The 22,423-nt window shown below is 38.6% G+C and overlaps 3 protein-coding genes across 3 annotated transcripts; 2 read left to right on the forward strand and 1 right to left on the reverse strand.

Moving 5' to 3' along the window:
* The first annotated feature begins 578 nt into the window (after nt 1-578).
* Nucleotides 579-2,940, forward strand: LOC134670677 (uncharacterized). The gene is made up of 2 exons (XM_063528497.1): nt 579-1,692; nt 2,662-2,940. The coding sequence occupies exon 1, from the start codon at nt 670-672 to the stop codon at nt 1,576-1,578; it is 909 nt and encodes a 302-aa protein (XP_063384567.1). The 5' UTR covers nt 579-669; the 3' UTR covers nt 1,579-1,692; nt 2,662-2,940.
* Nucleotides 2,941-4,626: 1,686 nt separating this feature from the next.
* Nucleotides 4,627-14,229, forward strand: LOC134664274 (polycomb protein Sfmbt-like). The gene is made up of 11 exons (XM_063520828.1): nt 4,627-4,970; nt 5,306-5,523; nt 6,320-6,550; nt 6,927-7,099; nt 7,485-7,623; nt 8,024-8,361; nt 8,761-8,898; nt 9,268-9,469; nt 10,449-10,629; nt 11,251-11,618; nt 12,020-14,229. The coding sequence occupies exons 1-11, from the start codon at nt 4,856-4,858 to the stop codon at nt 12,392-12,394; spliced, it is 2,478 nt and encodes an 825-aa protein (XP_063376898.1). The 5' UTR covers nt 4,627-4,855; the 3' UTR covers nt 12,395-14,229.
* LOC134664371 (protein fuzzy homolog) lies at nt 14,221-18,901 on the reverse strand. Its single transcript, XM_063520955.1, has 8 exons — nt 18,736-18,901; nt 18,523-18,644; nt 17,595-17,868; nt 16,349-16,546; nt 15,727-15,926; nt 15,478-15,653; nt 14,967-15,099; nt 14,221-14,370 (listed from the first exon to the last, which is right to left on the reverse strand). Exons 1-8 carry the CDS (start codon nt 18,811-18,813, stop codon nt 14,313-14,315), a joined length of 1,239 nt encoding a protein of 412 aa, XP_063377025.1. The 5' UTR covers nt 18,814-18,901; the 3' UTR covers nt 14,221-14,312.
* Between the last annotated feature and the right edge of the window lie 3,522 nt (nt 18,902-22,423).

Genomic DNA, 22,423 nt, shown 5'->3' on the forward strand with positions numbered 1-22,423 from the left:
GACGGTCGTCTTGCGCATTCAGACTTATCTTACGACGCAAAACATCCTATTCTTTTACCAAAAGAAAGCGAATTGACTGAAAAACTTATAAAGGAAACTCATGAAAAGAATCTTCATGTAGGAGTGGCTCATACTTTAAGCCTTATACGTCAGAAGTATTGGATACCTCAAGGTAGAAGTAAGGTCCAAAAAACGTTAAGTAAATGTCCAAGATGCGTGAAACACGGAGGAGGTCCGTATGAATTACCCAAGACTCCTGCATTACCGGTAGAAAGGGTGAAGTATACAAATTCATTCGCTTATACAGGAGTGGACTATTTTGGACCAATGGTCGTGAGAACGGAAAGAGGTCTAAAGAAAAGGTGGATCTGCTTGTTTACGTGTCTAGTGATCAGGGCAATACACCTAGAAGTTGTCAAGGATCTGACTACTAACGAATGTCTTATGGCATTTAAGAGATTCATAGCTACAAGGGGGGCTCCGACTCTTATATTAACAGATAATGCCTCACAATTTAGATTGTTAGGAGAAATATTAACGGAAGAAGGAAATTTTATTACTAACATAAAATGGAAATTTATCCCACAACTAGCACCGTGGCATGGAGGTGCTTATGAAAGGCTAGTAGCAATTGTTAAGCATTGCTTAAAGAGAACGCTTCAAAAACATATGCTGGAAGACAATCAACTTTTAACGATTATCAAAGAAGTAGAAGCGGTTACTAATACCAGACCTCTCACTTATGTAGGATCAAATGTAGAGCACATACTTAAACCTGCGGATTTCCTAACACCGGGAAAGTGTTTAAGTATAGAAGTACTCATGGAAGGTCTACCACTTTCGGGATCACTGATCAAACAACAACTTATAGAAGGTTGGAATCGTGGCAACAGAATAATGGATGAATACAAAGAAATGTTTATTAACCAATACTTATTAAGTCTCAGGGAAAGGTATCGAAATTCACCTAAACAGGCTAGGGTGAGGTCTCATGAAAGTCCAATGGTTGGAGATATAGTACAAATAAAGGGTGAAGCCAAAAATAGAGAAGGATGGAAGGTAGGAAAAATTTCAGAATTAATAAAAGGAAAAGACGGTTTGTGCAGGGTTGCAAAGGTAAAAGTGGGAGACAGTGTGTTCACAAGATCCATAGCACATTTGTATCCTCTGGAAGCGGATGAAGAGGCATCATTCCAAGATTCTACGAAAGAATCCCCAGTGTATGAAGATAAAGAATTACACATCCGCACTGATGGTCTTTCTCAGTCCTTACCATTAAGAACTGAAGAGAGTAACGTCTATGTTCCTACTAGCTCTATCAAAGATCATCAAAAACTAAGCAAGAATAATGAAAACGATTTAACGATGGATCAGAGCGAGTTGTTGGAGAATACAAGTTCGACACAAATTATGGAAACCACTCCAGAACCAGTTCCTTCTGGCATAGACACAGAAATGAATGATGAAGCGACGTCGAGTCACCAGGCTGAACCAAGTGATCAACGTCGAGTAGCTGCCGTTCAGGCTATGGAAAGGATCCATAGATGGACGCAAGAATTAATGTCAACTATCCAATAAACTCTATCAAAGAGGCGGGGCAGTGTCGCGAAATACGCGATGATTGTGAATGCATACATAGCAACACTAAGTCCGGAAACGGAATAGAAAGAAAAACAAAATATATTGTCGATGGTAAGTTGAAGGAAGCCTTTTTTGCTCACTACCATGAAAATGGCAGTTTGTACTTTTAACTTTGTCCAGTTATTAAACTTAAAATCAGTGTTAGTGGCTCGGGATTTCCAGGTTTCAGCACGTAAAAGCAAGCTAAGTATTTAGAGAATAAAAAATGTATCTATACGTTGAATGCATAAAGTTTCTAGCATTAATTTCTAGCGTGGTGTTATAAATGGTCACTAAAGCTTACTCCAAGCATTTATTGGGCATGTAAGATGGCATGCAAATTAAATTAAAGTTCCAAATCATGTGTTGGTTTGAGGGATGGTATAGCCTACCAATAAAATCAGATTATTCAAATGTACATGCAAGAACGATTCGCATGATACATCTGGCTCGGCCAGGGGGCAAGCGTTTTTAAATAGTTTCTGTAAGAACGATTCACATAAATGTATGTGGCTCACCTCGAGGTTGTTTGCATGTAAGTTGGATTCGCATGTGACAGGTATAATCTACCAATTAAATAAAGTTATTACGTGCAAGTTGGATTCGCATGTAATAGTTAATAGGCACTCGTTTGTGGACCGCTGGAGCCAGCCTGTAAGTAATAGCACCGATGTGCTGGTCGCGGATCTACCACAAACTTGGACGAGTGGGCCTATAATAAGATCAAAGTAAGCGTTTTAGGTCCCATAAAACATTTGTAGGTAACATTCACAGATGTGGTGGTTGCAGACCTTAAACGAGCTCTAATGTGTATGGGCTTTATGCCATTATTTAGGATTGATATACCATGGTATAGGGCAATCTAAATGAGACTAGGTCAGTGAACTGTTCAAGCCATAAGCGTTTGGCAAGGTAACTTATAAACAATCAGTGATGAAGAGTATAGCTATATTGACTGCCACTCTATGTAACAATCCTTATAAATTTACTTAGGAAATATTTAGTGATTCGGTTGGAATCAATGTGTTAATACTTTAACAGGTCGTGGGGAGAATCATTGTGCTCTGCTCACCTGCAATCTTAACCTGGAGTTCTGGGCATCCCGGGCCATGTCGTGAGAAGCAATTATAAGGTAAGGATGACCATATTTCTACCGTACAGATTAAAGCCTCATTTATCATAATGTTAGATTTTGTATGTTCATAGACAAAGTTACATAATAACACCAACAAGCGAAGCAGGTAATTTGTAATTACTGAGTTATAATTTATATTGAACTAAGGCATAAGCTATAGTGTTGAAAGATCTCATAAATTCCACTATTAATTTTATCATAAATAAAATGTGTGCCAAACTCATCCCCGTTGGTACAAAAATGACCAAAAACGCTTTTATTCTTTATTGTGGTTATCAGATCACAATTTTATAGTCACGCCCCAGCAGGGAACCAAGGGAAAGTTCAGATATTTAATTAAAATACATAAATACCTCCTAAAATATGTGTTCCGCAATAATTGAATTATATTATTATATTATAATATATTCATTATCCATTAGCATTTCAATTATGTTTATGTTTAATGAAGATATTGAAGCTTCAATTAATCGCTATTTCGTTCCGCTGTGTAGCGTTTATCGATATATAACATGATTAAAATCGACTTTTCACATCCCTAAAAGAGCACACATATACGCTTTTACGCACACATACACAGCCTGGGCGCATCAAGAAAGGCAACACTTGATTTGAAGTCCACCTTGTCAACAGTATGGTTGTCCTTTTTTGACAAGCGGCATTTTAAAAGAGCGAGGAGAGAGAAATGATACTAGTTGCTGCGTCGTGAAAGAGAACAGAAAACGTTGGGCCCTTGAATCTAATAGAATGTACAGTGGTACAGATGTACAGTCGACCGCACCGGAGCGCGACTTTGGTGCGATCGTGTATAGCCCGCTCCCATGAATCTAGTATTAGCCCCCATTCCATAGATATAAGAATATATACAGATGCCTTCCAAGCGAGCTGTCAGTGGGACCACTTTTTGTTTAGTGTACGATTAACAAAGCGACCCACTTTGCTGTAGCCATGTCGATAAAGTCATATCGATAAACTATCGACATTTCTTGCAATTTTAATTTTACTTCAAAGGTTTAACTATACCTAAAATGAACAAAAACGCTTTTATTCTTTATTGTGGTTATCAGAGCACAATTTTGTAGTCACGCCCCAGGAGAGAACCAAGGGAAAGTTCAGATATTTAATTAAAATACATAAATACCTATTAAAATAGGTGGTCCGCAATAATTGAATTATTTTATTACATTATAATATATTCATTATCCATTAGCATTTCAATTATGTTTATGTTTAACGAAGATATTGAAGCTTCAATTAATCGCTATTTCGTTCCGCTGTGTAGCGTTTATCGATATATAACATGATTAAAATCGACTTTTCACATCCCTAAAAGAGCACACATATACGTTTTTACGCACACATGCACAACCCGGGTCGCCTAAAAAGGGGCCACTTGGATTTGAAGTCCATCTTGTCAACAGTATAGTTGTCCTTTTTTGACAAATGGCATTTTAAAAGAGCGAGGAGAGAGAAATGATACTAGTTGCTGCGCCGTCAAATAGAACAATAAAGGTAGGGGCCTTGCCCCATTCGCACGGCAGCTTTTTCAACGCGCGTTAAAAAAAGCATTTGAATGACACAAATGGATGAAATGGATAACCATGTATGTGTTCACACGACAGCGGTGGAGCTTTTTATCAAGCGTTGTTGGATTTTCGACATTAAGCCTTGATCGTTAAATTGAATTTAGCTTGTAGACGGATTCAAACGCTTTGTTAATGCGCGTTGAAAAAGCTCTCGTGTGAATGGGGCCTAGCACTACCGCACCGCATCACAACCTTCGTGCGGTGCGGTAGTGTGTTACGGCTATAAAAAAGTGTGATGTGAACGAACTTCATGTTGATACAAAATGAGTTAAAATAAAATGAAAGATGGAAGATTGCCTGCTGTTCTGTTCTGTTTATTAAATAATCTTTTCTAACGTTACACAAAGATAGTATTAGCTGAGAGGTGCTTTGATAAATAAAAAGCGCGTATAGAAATTGTATATTGAAGTCTAGAACCGATATTCTCTACAGTGATCCGGTAATTTTAAGTCATGACTATTGTATCAGTGTTTACAACTAGAGTGTTAGTTTTCCATACGGCCGTCGAAATAATATGGCTTATTATAATGCCGGCGGCGAATTGAATGCAACTATTACAACCGATATCGTAGACGAGGACGAAATCGTTGATGATCTTTCTATAGTTCCTTTAGATAAAGATAGCTTCGGTAAGTTAAGTGTCCAGCTCGCAAAAATGCAACATGTAATTTTTATTCAGCTTTAGTTTATATTAATATATACGCTCTTGTGCTCAAAAGTAGAAATTTCTAGTAACATTAATTGAAATTGAAATAAAGACTACAGTTACATTAAGTTACTTCTTGATTTAGCATAGTTATTTAGTTTAACCATATCATGTTTTAATCACTTGTATATTGTATAATTTTTTTCAAGCCATCTAAAGTAGTAGATAAACATTAAGATACTCGTTTCCAAAAAAACATTTTTATATTAAATTAATTTAAATCTCAAACTGCCTATAAAACTAGATATCCTTTTTTAGCAATATGTGAGTTATGTGGTCGCATAGGGCGGCGCAGACAGTTTTATCCGCGCAACAACAAGTTCTGTTCCCTGCGATGCCACGCAAGTAGGACAAGACGGAGGCATTGTAGCTGGAGATTCAAACTCATGGAGGGTGCTGAGCACATGGCGGGGCTCATCCCCCTGGAGCCTCTGCCCCAGCTGCAGCAGTGGCATGCTACACTTAATGACATTCAGGTACATATTTTACTTTTGTTTTAATTTGTCTATAGTTCGTTTTTTTAGCATTAGAAATAAGGTAAACAATCTTGATGTGTCTTTTAATTGAAAACCACATTTAAAAAATAAGTTACGGGAAATATGTAACAATTAGTAGTAGTAGTAGTAGTAGTAAACTCTTTATTGTACAAAAAGACATATTAAAAATAACATACAATTATGAATCTAATATGATCATTTATATTCTTCTGCTTTCAAAAGTATTACTTACTGATTTTTAAAAAGCGATTTCAATTATAAGACATGTCAAGATCGCTTACCTTCTCTCAAGTTCTTTCTAATTCTAATAAAGACAAACTATATATGTTCATTATTTTACTGTCTGTGGTGTTTAAACCAAATTAGGCTTAGAACGCACTGCAATATTTTTTTGCGGTTTCAAAACCGAAGAAAGCGTAACTTACGGCATGCTTTACAAGAGCATACACTTACAAGACTGAAACTGCAGAAAATTAGACAGAAAATGCAAGAATGCGTTCTAAGCCTATGAGCTTATCAGTATCACACTCACTGAAACAGATAGGAATCAAAATAATCAGGGAGAATATCCATGCTCATGACACAAGTGCATCTCCTGATACCAGGACCCCCGCTAAAAGAGGGATGTTATAAGCTGAAACGCTATGTGTGTATGTCTGTCTGTAGCACCTACCATAGCTCTAAATCATATTTCTTTATTTGAAAGTGGTTTCTAGTGGTGGTTTATAGAAATGTTTTATCAAAATTGGTTCATCCATTTCATCATATTTTTCAGGCTGGTCCTATTAAGCAGCCAGCAGCACAAGTTGCCAACAGCTATGAATGGAAGGATGAGCTCTTTGGCTGTGACTTCCTTGCAGCGCCAGTCAGCCTGTTCAAACATGCTCCACTGCATGAAATGTGGGATAACACTTTTGAAGGAATGAAAGTGGAGGTCAAAAACACAGATTGTGATAACTATTCGGAAAAAATTAATGACTTTTTCTGGGTGGCTACTGTATTGAAAGTAAGTTTGATTCTGCCATTATATGGATAAAGGTACCTTATGGCAGTTGGCGCTTAGGCTATTATTAACAACGCTCCAATACAGAAATAAATTAGTATTGGATGTATTGAATCCAGTGCTATGCAACGTAAGCACCGATCGCCATAAGGTACCTTTACCATCCATTTTTCCGTCTGTCTAATTCAATCTAGTATGGAGTACAAGTCGTTCACCTACATAACTTTTCCTTTACCTAACAAAATATTTAAAATTTTTGTTCCTTATAAACTACATATTAGAATTTCACCACTTCACCATGCATGTAACATGAAAAACATAGAACTTTCTGTCCCTATGAACCTGACTGCTACATGAAAATACAACTTTTATTTTTAAGGTTAAAGGTTACATGGGACTTCTGCGCTATGAAGGATTTGGAAGTGATGATTCAAAAGACTTTTGGGTGAACCTATGTTGCTCGGAAGTGCATCCCGTTGGATGGTGTGCGACTCGCGGCAAGCCACTCATACCTCCAAGAAGCATAGAAGATAAATACACTGATTGGAAAAAGTAAGTGATATTTTCATCATGTTATTTTGTTGTGTAAAGTTTCGAATAATCCTATATTTCAATGCATAAATATATGAAAAGATCACTCTGCCATAAATACCTTGCCCTAAATCTATCATATAAATAATATTGGACAAATTTTTCATCTTAAAAATCGAGCGAGGGGAGCTCTGCAGATGAGAAAGCTATACTAGCTATAGACTATTTTCTCGCTCAATAAACGCTTGTGTAAACGTTTATTCCGTGTGAATTAATGAGATGTAAATTATGTAAAATGCTAATTTCCTGACCCCCAGTTGCTTCTAGATAATGGCCGTAACATCTACCTCAGAATGTTATAATTTTATTCCAATCAATTCATCAGTATTTACTTAACCTGTTTTAGATTCCTGGTAAAACAATTAACTGGTGCCCGTACATTGCCAGCTAACTTCTACACCAAACTAAATGACAGTCTTAAGTCGCGGTTCAGTATTGGCTCCATAATGGAAGTTGTGGACAAAAATAGGATATCACAAGTTAAGGTAAGGAGTCAACCTTCCAATCAAGCTCTCTGAACTAAAATGCAATTGGTTTGAGCTCTTAATTCTCAGGGTTTGAAATTTGCCAGACAAAAACCAACCTTAAAGTTCCAAAGCTTAGATTCAAATTTTGGATATCGCGCTCGTGGGATACGAGGGGTTAAGTGTATGCCTCAGCAACAAAACATTTTATATACCTATTGAAGTATTGCTGCAGTAATATACAAAATACACAATAGGTTAGCAATGTCAATACAAAATATGACAAGGAACTAAAGTAAATTACAAAATTGTGACCATACATATAAGCTAGAACAATCACTCATATACTTATAGCAAAAGTGGACTTGTAAAAGTGAAGTTGTTGATAAACTGAATTAATTGAATTATATTAAACTTTCAGGTTGCCAGTGTAGTTGAAATTATAGGTAAACGGTTACATGTGAAATACTATGACAGTTCTCCAGAAGATAATGGTTTTTGGTGTCACGAGGACTCTCCACTCATCCATCCTGTTGGCTGGGCCTTCAGAGTCGGACATCCGCTGGATGCCCCCCAAAGTTACTGTCAGAGGGTCGCTACAGGGCGATTTTTGCCAAATGATACGACTGCAGATATGTTTTACAAGTACCCTACAAATGAGCCTCCATTGTTCGTGGAAGGGATGAAACTTGAAGCCATTGATCCTTTGAATCTGTCAGCTGTGTGTGCTGCTACGGTTATGCAAATTTTGAATGAAGGGTAAGGGTAAAAATAATATCTCTCTCTCTGTGGTCGCTCCCTCATGACTGAGGATCGTGGTCATCGGTGGATGTGGATGCTCCACACCTGGTCTTTATGATCTGCCTCCAACGGTGCCTGTTCATCGCGTCTCTGACAACCGAGCAAAAGTTGGTTGAGGATGGAAAAATAATATACATATGTATATTTCAGACAATTAATGCTATTTCCCATACAAAGACAGCATAGACAACGAAGCTAGATTTACAATTTAGTTTATATGCATATTTAATGACGTTCGGTAATTTTGTAAATGATGACAACATCCAATAGCATATTTTAGAGCAAAACATATTTTAGTTAAATTACCTATGTAAATATTTTTATTTAGTGTTATTAATGTTATTATGTTTTTCTCAGATACATGATGATCCGAATAGACTGCTACCCAGCTGATGCGTCGGGTGCGGACTGGTTTTGCTATCATCAAAGATCACCCTGCATATTCCCTGTGGGATTTGCTCTAGCAAACAATATACCACTGGTGCCGCCCGCTGGGTATGTATTACTCATAAAAATCTTGTTCTCTGCCACTAGGCACTTTAAGAATATTCTCACTTAAACTAAATAGTTTCAATTAGCCTTTAACAGAAATTTCATAAAATACCTACTTTACAAACACACCTTTAAAATAAACAAACAGATAGATTACGATTTTAATTTGACAGAATGTCTATAAAGACCATAAACCATCGCAGATGTATTGAATAATCTTTGCAGAAAACCGCGTGTAAATCTATTCATTGAAGCTACATAAACATAGGTAACATAAGCTACTGAAACGGTTAAATTATAACAGCTTGTGCTTGTGTTAAGCCATTTGCCGAAATGGACGAAACATGTATAACACAGTTAATTTGTGAACAGTTACACGGCGGAAGAGTTCAACTGGGAAGAGTACCTGTGCGCGTGCGGCGGTCGAGCTGCGACGCGCGCTCTGTTCGCCGCCCGCGGCCACCTCGTGTCGCACGGCTTCGTGTGCGGCATGCGGCTAGAGTGCGCCGACCTCATGGACCCGCGGCTCGTGTGCGTGGCCACCGTGGCGCGGGTCGTTGCCGACCTGCTCAAGGTAACTGTCGCGGTTTACTTGTAGAATGCGACTCGAAGATGCTGAGGTTGGCATTCCATCTATCCAATATCTTCGTCCAATGTGTATTGCGTCTCACATTTTGCTTGAGAGCGTGAGACGCAATGCAATGACATTGGGCAGGTGAAATACCACCCTGACCAGAGATCAAAGCATGTACTTAATTAACTGGTTTCTAGTCTACTTGTCTATTCACTTCGATCATGAATTAATCTGATACAGCTACGTCGCTCTATTACGAATCAGTAATGGCGGTCCCTACATAGCCACAGCCAGCATTGTGTCATTAACTCATTGCTTCAGACTTTGTCTCGCGCCTCCGAGTTTGACAGCTGAAGTATTAAATTTCTAAATTGTGCCATTTAATATAGAGAAAGTGAGTAGATAATAGTACATTATTGTCGAGGCTCGGAAGTAGCTACTTGCAGGCTGAGGATTCGTTTTAAACGGGCGACCTTGGGAGTCCGTTTAATTGAATCCGAAGCCAGCAAGTAGCCTTCCAGCCGAGTCATATATAGTGCTTTTCTCAAAAATGGTGCAAGAAATATAAATATCATAGAAATATTTTACAAAAGCAACGTTCTTACATATATATTTTGACAGAAAAAAGCCCTTGCCGCCATTTTTATTTTTTTTAATAAAAAAATAGAAGTGTATTTTTCTGCCAAAAATACGCCAACCTATTTGAGACATCTAAATAGTCGCGGTACTAATCATCTGTTCGGCTGTTTAATGGGCCTGTGCCTTCATTTGATATGGTCATTTCAACTTTAAAAAAGTTTGGAACTCGACAAATAATGGAATCTGTATGCAACATTGCAGTCCCAAAATCGAGACTGCAATGTTTTTAACTTTTTAATTTTTGACTGACCATAAACTACGCGCTTCGCGACCTATTTTTTAGACGGCAAAGTCGACTTTGCCGTCCATTTTTGAGAAAAATATAATTTTGACGGGTTAGGTCCACTTCGACGGGTGGGGCTCGGAGTACGACCAGTGGCTGTGGGCGCACAGCACGGACATGTACCCGGTGGGCTGGTGCCGCGCCGTGGCGCACCGCCTGGAGGGGCCCATGCAGCCGCCGCCGCGCCAGGCGCGCAAGCCGCCGCCCAAGAACCACCGCCGCCGCCGCCGACACCACCGTACGTATTCAAGGCGTTCAGAGGTCGCGTTTCATATCCCTTTGACCGCCAGAGACGTCAACTGCCGTGCGATACAGCTCACGCGCTCAGATGACGCGCCGCACACGATAGGCGTGGCGTTCAGAGAGATAAGTGTATGCTGGCCATATCACTAGTCATATACCTATAACGACACCTATTTAAATGTATATAAACAAATTGTTTATATTTGTGTACTTCGCGAACTTCTTTAATGTCCTTCATCATTAATATGGTAGAGTTAGACCGTAAAAAGTCTGCAGCGATTTTGATAGCCCACGCAGTGCAAGTGTCATTTTAAACGTCAACCTTCTATGAAATTATGACGTATAAATAACACTTACACTGCGTGGACTATCAAATCCGCAGCAGACTTTTATTGGTGCGACTATACCTATTGTACAACTACCCCCTAACTAACCACTGAGGGCCTACCGGGAACACCCTTCGAACTTGTATATTGTCCGTAAGTGTGACATGCAGGGAGGGAACACGTCGAACGTGATTCGAGGTAGGCCCTCTGATTACTGACAAATATATCGAGAATAAAAGTATTGGAGGACTATTTCTTTTAATCGACGTTAATTATTTTCTAAATTACAGCACCGAAAGCCCAGCCACAACCGCCAAACATAACCGAAGACAGCTCCCAAAATTCCGACATGGGCGACGCAAAAAGCTTGTCACCCCCCACTAGCGTGTCCGAGATCTCCGCCGACGTAGAGTCAAGACACGACGACACGGAATCGAGACCCGACGACACGGACTCGAGGCCTGATGAGACGGAGGCGAGACCTGAAGAGTCGAGACCTGATGAGGAATCGAGACCTGACGATATGGAATCGAGGCCGGACTCGGAGGCGAGAGCGGAGGATGCCGAGTCGAGACCTGACGATAAGATGGATGTGGAAGAGGCGCCTACCGAGATTTCGCATGAGCGGTTGAGCGATGAGACGAATCAAGAGTCTATGGTGAGACCGTTACTCTTAGTCTATTACAATTGCGCTTTCCCGGTTTTAACTTAAATTAGCTTAGCAAAATTCTAAGAATTGGCACACTCCTTTTTACGGAAGCGTGCTATCTAACCTTCTAACCCAGAGGGGAAACCAGGCTTTATTAGTATTTTTCTGGTTTCCTCATATTTTCCTACACTGAAAAGCGACGGGCAAGACGTTTTGTATGGTATTATATCATCATTAGCTATATGATCTAGTCACGTCGTTTTGTTAGACCAGAATATAAACTGACCTAAGAGGTTCTTTGCTCTGAATTTAATTGTGAGTATCAGTGGAATGAATGCTCCTATTAATTAACGACGCGTTTAAAAGGGAATTTACTGAGACACTAGTTTTCATGTAAGCGTATTTCGCAGAGCATACCCACGGACGCGTCGCAAGACTCCAGCGTGCACCTGGGCCCCGTGTCGCCCGACACGTCCAGCCAGTCCGCCTCCGACAAGCTCATCCCGCGGCTGGTGGACGCGGCCGTGCCGCGCGACCAGCTGTCGTCAGTGGAGCCCGAGAACTGGACGCCGGCCGACGTGGCCCGCTTCCTGGCCGTCAACGACTGCCAGCCCTACACCGACAACTTCACCAACGTCACCGGCCCCGTGCTCCTCCAGCTCTCCAAAGACGAGATCATAGAACTCCTCGAGATGAAGGTCGGCCCCTCCCTAAAAATATTCGACCTCATCCAGCAGCTCAAATGCAAAATTAAACAACCTCAGTGTAGACTAAACTTCAAGTGAGGCGCGGCTTCGAACCGAGGATTCGGAGGTGACGGAAAACTGTGGCCTTTAATGCACTCCCGGGATGCACTTACAAATAATCATGGCTTTACAAGTGTGTGGTGAAATGGGTCTCTATTTGACGCTTTATAGCGGCAGCGGACTTTGTCATATTATGTCACTTCGCCTTCCTATTGAAAAGAAGTCCGAATAGGGCCCTCGCTTAGTATTTAATTGTCATAGGCAGATGTATGGTTGCAAAATGGGATTATGGCCAGTGAGGTTCGAGACGCCATAGGCGGGCCTTTATTATCCCTCCTGCACTCAACTCCTGTAATCAAATAAGCTGTCGCAAGTTTTATTGCATTATTTATAGACCGGTCGATACTGTCATAGTTCTTGTAGTCTTTATATTTCAGAGTTGAATTCCGGAGGTTATTGCGGCGTATTTTAACATTCACTATCGAAATAAACAGCGAATTTGCCAGTACCGGGCGGTATACTTTTATACTTGTAAACCATATTTATTTTAAACATAAATCGGTTATTTTAACTTTTACTTATTTGATACGTGTAAAGAAAAGGGGATAGCATTGTTAGTTAGCTGAGATCCGGTCACCAGTATGTAAACACGATGATATCCTTGCTTGTAAATCATAAGTATTCTACTAGTATTTTACGGTAAACTACCATTTGTTGGCGCCCGAAAAATTGTTAACACCTAGTTTTTACATAATTGCCTTGACATGTGGTTGTTGGTGCCTGTGGCGCTCAAACAAATAGGTTTACCTTTTATAGACGAGTATAGAGGTCATTTAACGGTGAACGGGAAAAGTTCCATTTCGGCATTCAGAATCATGGTAAAAAATGAGAATTACATCCCCTTATAGGCTTATACGAATATTTAGTCATCTCTTTAGTTCATTAATATGCATGCCTAATTAGTTATTAATCAAGTATATACATTATAAAGTGTATATAAATATGTGATAAATCCCATTTTGCTTAGAAGCAATAATAGTTACGGTGCTTAGTGTTATTCTTATTAGCTTTGCTATTTTAGGGGTAGAGGCTTACCTCCTAGGGAAAGTGGGCTGTTTTAGGTGGTGTCTTTATTTGAACGTATGTCAGTAATTGTGTACAGTAATATTTTTGTATGTAGATTATGTCTGCCATATCAAAATACTGCCAATCAACGCAAGGGATGTATTATATTTCGTGTGAGTGTGTCGAATATAATTTAAAGCTGCGTGTCAGATCTAAATTCGGCCTACAAAAATATTTACACAATATTAGTTACAATGAATTACAAGTTGGAATCACCCCAGTATCACAGGAATTTGTCTTGTATTGAGTTATAATTATTCGATACTGGTCAATAGTAACGGATTTTTTTTATTGAACGAACCTCACATATTTACGAAGTACTAACTATATATAATCTTAATCAAATTACAGAAAATAGTATGAAATACTTTAACTAATAAAATACTGTCATTTATACCAATGACTTTTGCATGTGTAACATTCGTTTTTACATAAGGACAGTATAGACAAAAACTGCTGATATTCAGTATTAATATGAGTAGTACATTCTGCTCAGGCCCACTAAGGTCCTTTTTTGGAATCTGATCATTTTGAAAACTGCCTTATCGTAATGAAATATCATAGGAATTAAACATTCAACTCTTAGCTCGTGGTCGTCTCTTGCCAAAGTTTTGTTTAAGTCTCCGTGATTCACAGATTACTAAATGTAAATAATTCATGGATTTTATATGTTGTTTACCAGCATTATATTTTGTGTGTCTAAAAATGGGTTTGAACGATTTTAATTATAAATAAAAGCATTTAATAAATATGGATCTTTTATTTGTATGGACGGAATACAGGGCATACTATTTGCTTTTCTCTTAACTGGTTTAAAAATGTTGCCTACTGGTTACCAATGAATCTCCTTATTTGTAGAGATATCTTGAAGCATTTGGTTTGTTATTAATCTGAAACAAGTTATAGTTTAGCATTATCATTTCGATCGTTATTTGAAACATAATATATAGATCATCAGTTACACACAATGAAATGCAACTAACACTAGCGATAATAGTATTTGACACCATCCTAAAGCCCCCTCTAGACTATGCGCGTGAATCGCGGGCGAAGCCGCGAACGCGAGTGTGGAGTCGATTTCGCTGTCTGCGAAAATCGACGCCACACTCACGTTCGCGGCTTCGCGCACGAGTGTGGAGGAGGCTTAATGGATAATAGTATTTGACACCATCCATTAGGATCCTAATGGATGGTGTGAATACTATTATTTCCAAGCATATGTAAATGTTGATTGTACCTAGTACATACTAATGTCGGGGTTTGATACACGTACATCTAGTTTCTATAACAAATTCCTACTTCGAATTGTCAGCTAAATTAGAGGTTGACGGTAACTCAGGTCAGGTAGTCAAAAGTAAACTTGTCAATTATTCAGAACAGTTCCTACGAAACATAATGGCGCCAGCGCCATCTTTGTCAGCTGTTAAATTTTGAGGAGTTTTGACTTAACTAAACTTTATTAACATTATGTTGCAGTAAGGATTACCTCATTGTGTGACTGGGAACTGAAGATGAATAAAGCGCGCAACAGAGTAGGTTTCCAGCTCTCCGGGCGTGGCATTTGTGATATTCTGACACCCACGTAACCTCGCACATTCCATCTAATTCTTCTAATTCATCTGTAATTATAATATTCATCTATAATTTCAACCAAAAGGGTAGGTAAGAAGCCTACTTATTGTCGGTTTTTAATAAGGCGTTATTTGATTATCAAATCGAATCACAATGTTGATTATTGAAATAATATAATATGAAGCTATTGCCTTTGAGGCAACACTGCCATCGACTACAAACCAAAATCTTGTGTAATAACTGCCAATTGCTTATTACAGAGGGCGCTAAATAGGTTTCAACTTCATTCGTCAATAAAGTATAAGTACCATAGAGAGACTCCATGGTTTCTGCTTTCCGGTGTTTGTTTTTAGTTGAATTCGCAAAACGTGATACAATGATTGCAGCGCCATCTGCGTTAAACTCTACATGCAGGACAACCCTACCTTTTTCCCCACCTCGTGATTTGTGCTCGCGGGCCAGCTCCCTAGCCGCAGTGACGTAAAAAGTTCTCAATATGTCCACCTTGTGAGCGCCGGGCATACCTCGGCTCTTCTGATTGGTTGCGTGAAGGTGACGAGAAAATACGCATCTTTGATTATTAGTGTTAACTAATAGAATTCTGAAAAAAATGTCTTATTATTTTCTCGCAACTCTCTGGCCTGGCCTTCTAATTACAAAGACGGTAAACATACCCCAACACACATGGTTCGAAACTAATGCTCATCGGAAAATTCCTCGGATAGGCAACCTTCGCGTCCTTGATAACCTGAGCGAAGCCTTCCCAGCACTGCAGCACTATCTCGTCGATCTGAGAGAGCGCCGGCGTCGCCCCGCACACCACTAGTATGTAAACATCTGCTAGCAGTTTGCAGGTTACAGCTCTGAATGCGACCTGGAATAATAGCGGGTTGTAATGATCCTGCATTTTGTTAAAAGCGACGCTGGTTTGCAAGATTGTTTCTTGACGTTAATCAAACTAAACTATCACCTGGGTAAGTTCTGACGGCCCCCATTAAAATACAGCTCCACCCCAAATGGTCAACGCAGCGTAGGTACAACCCCGCTTGGTCAATAATTTTTGAGCATCCGCTTCGCTTGCTTAAGTGACTCGCAATCGTTTGTAGCATAATATTATCTATTTTGTATTTGATAGACTGGACTCGATACTTCGTGAGCTATAATGCCTATAATATTAGTAACTAGTCTGTAGGTGTGATTTTCAGACGGAGCAGTGGACCATGCTGTGAACTCAAGTTACGCTTATAGTCACCAAAGTATTACTGTTACCTTTTAAAAAAGTTGTTCTATACTTGCATTAGGACTTATCTGCGGCAAGTAGACAGGCGTCTCCCTTAACGGAGCTCCATCTTGCGTGGCAGCCAATAATAGCAACAGTCTCGCCTCTCGCGGATCCAATTCACCGAAGTCTGAACTGGTTGCCACCAAGCGACCGTGGATGCTGAGGCACGCCCAACGACCAGTCAGGCTCTCTGAGTAGTTGTCTAATGCTTGCTGGAATAAGTTTACATCCGTTTATCGGCGTATCGTACTTAATCGTAGCTCCTCTAGCTTAGTCGTTTGGTGGAAAGTTATTAGGGTTCACTTCGTATGTAGAGATTTAAAAAATACTTATACCTATGTTCGTATATGAAAGCCGCCACCGGGTTGCAATTTATTTCTTGGTAATGGTATTCAAGGGCAATTCGTTCAAGAAACCATATTTTTTGGAAAAGGGGGTCAATTAAAATTAATATACCTACCGGTTGAGAAACGGGTCCCAAGATATTTTCGACCACACAACCAAAACTCACTAATTACAAAAAAATAATTAAACGAAAATCAACTTTTTTACAGTCCTAATATAGTTCACTATGGCTATGAACTTGTGTAGTAATTAGTGAGTTTTGGTTGTCATCTGGGGGCCGATTTTTGAATTTCGACCACTCGATTTCGTGTATTTCAAAAAATAATATCTCCACTACTCGGCATTTAAATTCTACTAATAGAATTGAAATCGAGTGGTCAATACCAATAGATTCCAAATTTCGATCGCTCGTATTTCTAAAATTAGAATTTCGCCGTTTTCCACCGATTTCCGAGTGACGGAATCGAGCGATCGAAATTCAAAAATCGGCCCCCTGATGTTTTATTTCATGCATTTTTCAAACTAATAAAGCAAGATTCTAAGAAAGAAGCTTTTAGTAAATAAGTAAACAAAGAAAATAAGTAAGTGCTACAGTGAATGTCCTCCCTTATTCATAAATGCACTACATGCCTCAAATTAGTCATTATGTTTTATCCCTTCCTTACAAAAGCATAATAAGTCAAAACGACAGATTAAGATACTAACGATTATTAGCTAATCGAGGCTTGATATTTATGTATTTTTATACCTTAACCGTCAAAATATAAGCATAGCTTTAATTAAAACAAGTTCAGGAAAAATCCTTCGGCAAGCCTTATAAATCCAAGAAGTTGAGAAGAATTGGTACCTAATAGAAATTAGTCCTTTTTCCTATAAACACCAGTGCCATAACCCAAATAAAATATGTAATTTCACCTGCAGTTGCTGAGCTTGAGGGCACAATATACTCTGAATCAGATCCAATACCAATGTGGGGTGAGGACTAAGCACCGCTTCTGGATCTAGAGACTCCAGCAAATAGTCTAGAATCGGGTAACACTGACGCAGGTCTCTCTTTATCTGATCAATGTTCTTAAAACTGTCTAGCTCTTTCTTACCAATGCTGAATATCATTAGGTTATGAACAGTGGACAGTAGAAGCTCCAAGTCACACTCTAAACCGCCTGTTGCAACTCCAATTAGTGTGACACTGTAAGAAATTTAATGTGAGAATTATTTTGGACCTGGACTAACTATAGGTACAGTCATCAAAAATATATGATGCGCTCTTATTGCGCTCCAAATAAGAAAGTGTCACATATTTTTGCGGCCCTAGTTGTGTAAGATACTATTGCTGATGACTGTACTTAAATTATAGCCAGCCAAGAGACAGAAACCATTGGGAAATAATCAACAGAATCAGGCGTTACTTTGAAAAGATCCATATTAAATGAAACAAAAATATTACTTTGCTAATCCGCAAATTTATAATGTGCTAACATGGTGCTAGCCAATAAGCTCCTGTTATACATTTGCGTGTTTTAATTCATGCAATTATGTACCCACCCTCCCACAGCGAAATAAATATAACAGTGCTACGAGGTATCTTAATGAGAGGCTGGAAACGCCAGACTGTGTCCACATCTCACTGCATACAAAAAATATGCAAGTAAGTATACTGGTTAGTTAAGTAAACACTTAACACATTCACTGCAAAGAATGTGCTAGGTGTGCTCCTTTTGTATTGGAAATGCTGCTTGGCACTGAAAGTGTTAAAACTAAAGTGGAAATCTACAATTATAGCAATAGCTAGAGAAATCATGAGTTAAGATTGACTACACAGGATAATATTTCAAAAAATTACCTTTTGCTATATTCCTTCCACAATATATTTCCATTGTCTACTTGAGTGTTGACCATTAACAAGTTATGGCATTTGCTGAACATGTTGATTCCATGTAGAGATGCTATAGTTGAGAATTGAATCTTGAAATAATTATAATAAACATGAATTAAAGGTTTTGTCATTCATTTTACTGATGTAATTAGATAACTAATAAATCAACGGCTAACTTACATTTTCACTGTTCCCTCGTTTTCTCGAAAATATGGGTACGCCACTTTCTGTAGCTACGGCTATAACTAAGACAGACATTTTTTAAGTTAGGTATTATGATTGTAATTCAGGGATTCATTTAATAACTTCAAAACTTTTGCAACTTTGCTGGACGATTAACAAAATAACAAAACAAATAATTGACAGTAACAGAGACAGTGACAATGTCATTAGTGTCATCACAACCACAGAATAAATAATAGTACTACCGTACAGGAAGGAAACTTCCTACCAAGGGCCCAACCTTTTCTGTTCATGTTCATTTCTCTCTCCTCGCTCTTTTAAAATGCCGTTTGTCAAAAAAGGACAACCATACTGTTGACAAGGTGGACTTCAAATCAAGTGTTGCCTTTCTTGATGCGCCCAGGCTGTGTATGTGTTAGTAGAAGAGCCGGCCGCAAATTTTCTAACCGACTTGATACCACGATGAAATGCACAATGGTTTCCCATAAAAGTGATGCTAAGTCCGAATTCGATAGTCTGCCACGGCGGAACTTGCCGAAAGTACGAAAAAGAAGGCCACTTCCGGTGCGAAAAAAGGGGGCTGATTTAACCCATCTGATACCGAAATAATAGTTATGGCAGCAGTTAGAAATTTACATGTAGACACATAAAAGCGAAGTCTGCCAGTATTTTTTTTGCCGGAAGTGCTTGGCAGACGCTCTCAAAGGTGGCCAACGGGACCCCTAATTTAACCCATCTGATACCACCATGAAACCAATTCCAGTCGGTAGGTATGAACCCTCATGTCAGGAATATATAAGTCTGCCAAGGCTTTTCCTGCCGAAACACCTTGGCAGACGAGATTATGTAAGCAAGGTCGGCATCGGTTACCCTACACTAACCCATCTGATACCACCATGAAACCAATTCCAGTCGGTAGGTACGAACCCCCATTTTAGGAATATATAAGTCTGCCAAGGTTTTTCCTGCCGAAACACCTTGGCAGACGAGATTATAAACAAGATGACCATCGGTTACCGTACACTAACCCATCTGATACCGCCATGAAACCAATTCCAGTCGGTAGGTATGAACCCTCATTTCAGGAATATATAAGTCTGCCAAGGCTTTTCCTGCCGTAACACCACGGCAGACGAGATTATGTAAGCAAGGTCGGCATCGGTTACCCTACACTAACCCATCTGATACCACCATGAAACCAATTCCAGTCGGTAGGTATGAACCCCCATTTTAGAAATATATAAGTCTGCCAAGGTTTTTCCTGCCGAAACACCTTGGCAGACGAGATTATAAGCAAGATGACCATCGGTTACCGTACACTAACCCATCTGATACCACCATGAAACCAATTCTAGTCGGTAGGTATGAACCCTCATTTCAGGAATTTATAAGTCTGCCAAGGCCTTTCCTGCCGAAACACCTTGACAGACGAGATTATGTAAGCAGCATCCACATACGAGGGATCCGTATATTGGGATTATACAGATTACGGACATTATTAATAGCTGTAGGCTTATTTATAACTTTATGCTTATACATATTTGTATATTATTATGTTATTAATAAAATATATTTATAATTTATTAAACCTAAACTTAATATATTGGGAATTCATTACCTGCTTACGGCAGTAGTAGGGATAAGTGGGTGAGTTCTGGCTCACTGAGCCAGGCCAACAGTCCCTCCCCCTTTTTTCCCTTGTTGAGGCCCTGCAACTTTGCCTTGAACCCAAACTAATGTCATTGTAGCTCGAATCTAACCTAATTTATTTTTATTGCTTTTAGAATATTTCAAGTATCTACTTTTGCAAAGTTAAATGTTGAAATCTCTATTTCGAAAAATGGAATTTTAATGTGACTTTAACACGTTCACTGCGTTACGGAGGCTTTAAGCCCCGTACGATGTCATTATTCAGTGCGAAGTTAAATTTATTTTAGAAGTTAAAGTGGGAGGGGAGGGTGCACACATTTTACCACTTTGGAAGTGTCTCTCGCGCAAACTATTCAGTTTAGAAATAAATGATATTAGAAACCTCAATATCATAAGCGATAAGACCGTCTGTTGCTACCTCTATTGTATTTGTTTATGTTATTTCCCATTTATTGTAAACTAAGTGTATGTGAGGCGTGCAATAAAGAGTATTGTATTGTATTGTATTGTATCATTTTTGAAGACCTATCCATAGATACCCCACACGTATGGGTTTAATGAAAAAGACATTTTAAGTTTCAGTTCTAAGTATGGGGGACCCCCAAAATTTATTGTTTTTTTTTCTATTTTTGTGTTGAAATCTTAATGCGGTTCACAGAATACATCTACTTACCAAGTTTCAACAGTTCTTATAGTTTCGGAAAAAAGTGGCTGTGACATACGGACGGACAGACACACAGACATGACGAATCTATAAGGGTTCCGTTTTTTGCCATTTGGCTACGGAACCCTAAAAAGGAGGTATTAATTCGGTTTTTTAATGTTTGATATCTCCGTCATTTCAGGATCGATTTTGAAAATTATTTTGTTAGTTGAGTTGTAACTTGTAAGTATATACATACAGATTGGTTCCGTCTTTGTCAAAACCCAGTTCTGATGGTGAGATTTATGAGGAGTCGAGGGCACTCTTCAAATCTTGTAAGGGTGGTTCACATTTGTATGGGAAAAATTCAAACTCTAGCTAGAAGAAGCGGCACCCCCTCATTTTGTTACACTTATTATGTTGACAAAATACGCCAAGTTTGTAATCTTACAATCTTAACTACAAGGGGGTGCTCAAAACACTTTGAAATTTTTCAAATTGTATGAAATCAAAAAAAAATATACTTTTTTATGTAAGTAGTAGTTTTCACATTATTTGAAAGTGTGATTTAAAAGATATTATTTTGAAAGAAAATGTTTTTCTACTTCAAAACTTATACATCACATGTGCAAATAGTGTGAAACCAGATATTTAAATAAAATTCTGAATCATAAATACTCTTTTTGTTGGGTTTCAAACAACATACAAAATTTCAACGTGGTTAAGCATTTGTATAGTTCGTTTTTTTAGCATTAGAAAGAACTTGCAAGAAGGTAAGCGATCTTAGCATGTCTTTTAATTGAAAAACGCTTTTCAAAATTCAAAAACTATTACTTATGAAAGCAGACGAATATAAATGATCGTACTAGATTAATAATTGTTACATACATATTTGCCGTAACTTATTTAACTTAATGTGTTTTTCAATTAAAAGACACATCAAGATTGTTTACCTAATTTCTAATGCTAAAAAAAACGAAGTATAGTTGAGATAAATTAAGAAACTTGGTGTATTTTATCAACATAATAAGTGTAACAAAATAAGGGGGTGCCCCTTAGGAAAAAAAATGTTTTTTGAACCACCCTAACATATAGTGATACTGGTGTATTTTAAACAAACCAAGCATTTACATTCAGAATTGTGACATTTGATGAAGTGAAACTGCTGATGATGATCAGAATGGAACTCTTCAACGACGCATAGCTCATGTTTGGGGATTTGTCCTCTTCGTTATGTTTGTTAAGCACGTTAGATTTTTAAGTCATATTATCGTGAAGCTCAAGTTCTGATGATGGGTATTGGATCTGGAGCGTAAAGAGAAACTATGATGATCTGGATGAAGAGATATATTATCGAAAGGAATAGGCACTGATACAAATTTTGTGTTTACA

Source organism: Cydia fagiglandana, chromosome 1, assembly GCF_963556715.1.
Source record: "Cydia fagiglandana chromosome 1, ilCydFagi1.1, whole genome shotgun sequence".
NCBI classification, from domain to species: Eukaryota; Metazoa; Arthropoda; class Insecta; order Lepidoptera; family Tortricidae; genus Cydia; species Cydia fagiglandana.

Bases quoted from the DNA above. Each gene is read 5' to 3' on its own strand.
- LOC134664274 (XM_063520828.1), top strand. From the start codon at position 4,856: ATGGCTTATTATAATGCCGGCGGCGAATTGAATGCAACTATTACAACC. The intron at 7,100-7,484 runs GTAAGTGATATT...AACCTGTTTTAG, and splicing joins AAATACACTGATTGGAAAAA to ATTCCTGGTAAAACAATTAA. The intron at 8,362-8,760 runs GTAAGGGTAAAA...TGTTTTTCTCAG, and splicing joins ATGCAAATTTTGAATGAAGG to ATACATGATGATCCGAATAG.
- LOC134664371 (XM_063520955.1), bottom strand. From the start codon at position 18,813: ATGTCTGTCTTAGTTATAGCCGTAGCTACAGAAAGTGGCGTACCCATA. The intron at 18,645-18,735 runs GTAAGTTAGCCG...AATTATTTCAAG, and splicing joins AACGAGGGAACAGTGAAAAT to ATTCAATTCTCAACTATAGC. The intron at 17,869-18,522 runs GTAATTTTTTGA...AATTTCTTACAG, and splicing joins TGGAAGGAATATAGCAAAAG to TGTCACACTAATTGGAGTTG.
- LOC134670677 (XM_063528497.1), top strand. From the start codon at position 670: ATGCTGGAAGACAATCAACTTTTAACGATTATCAAAGAAGTAGAAGCG.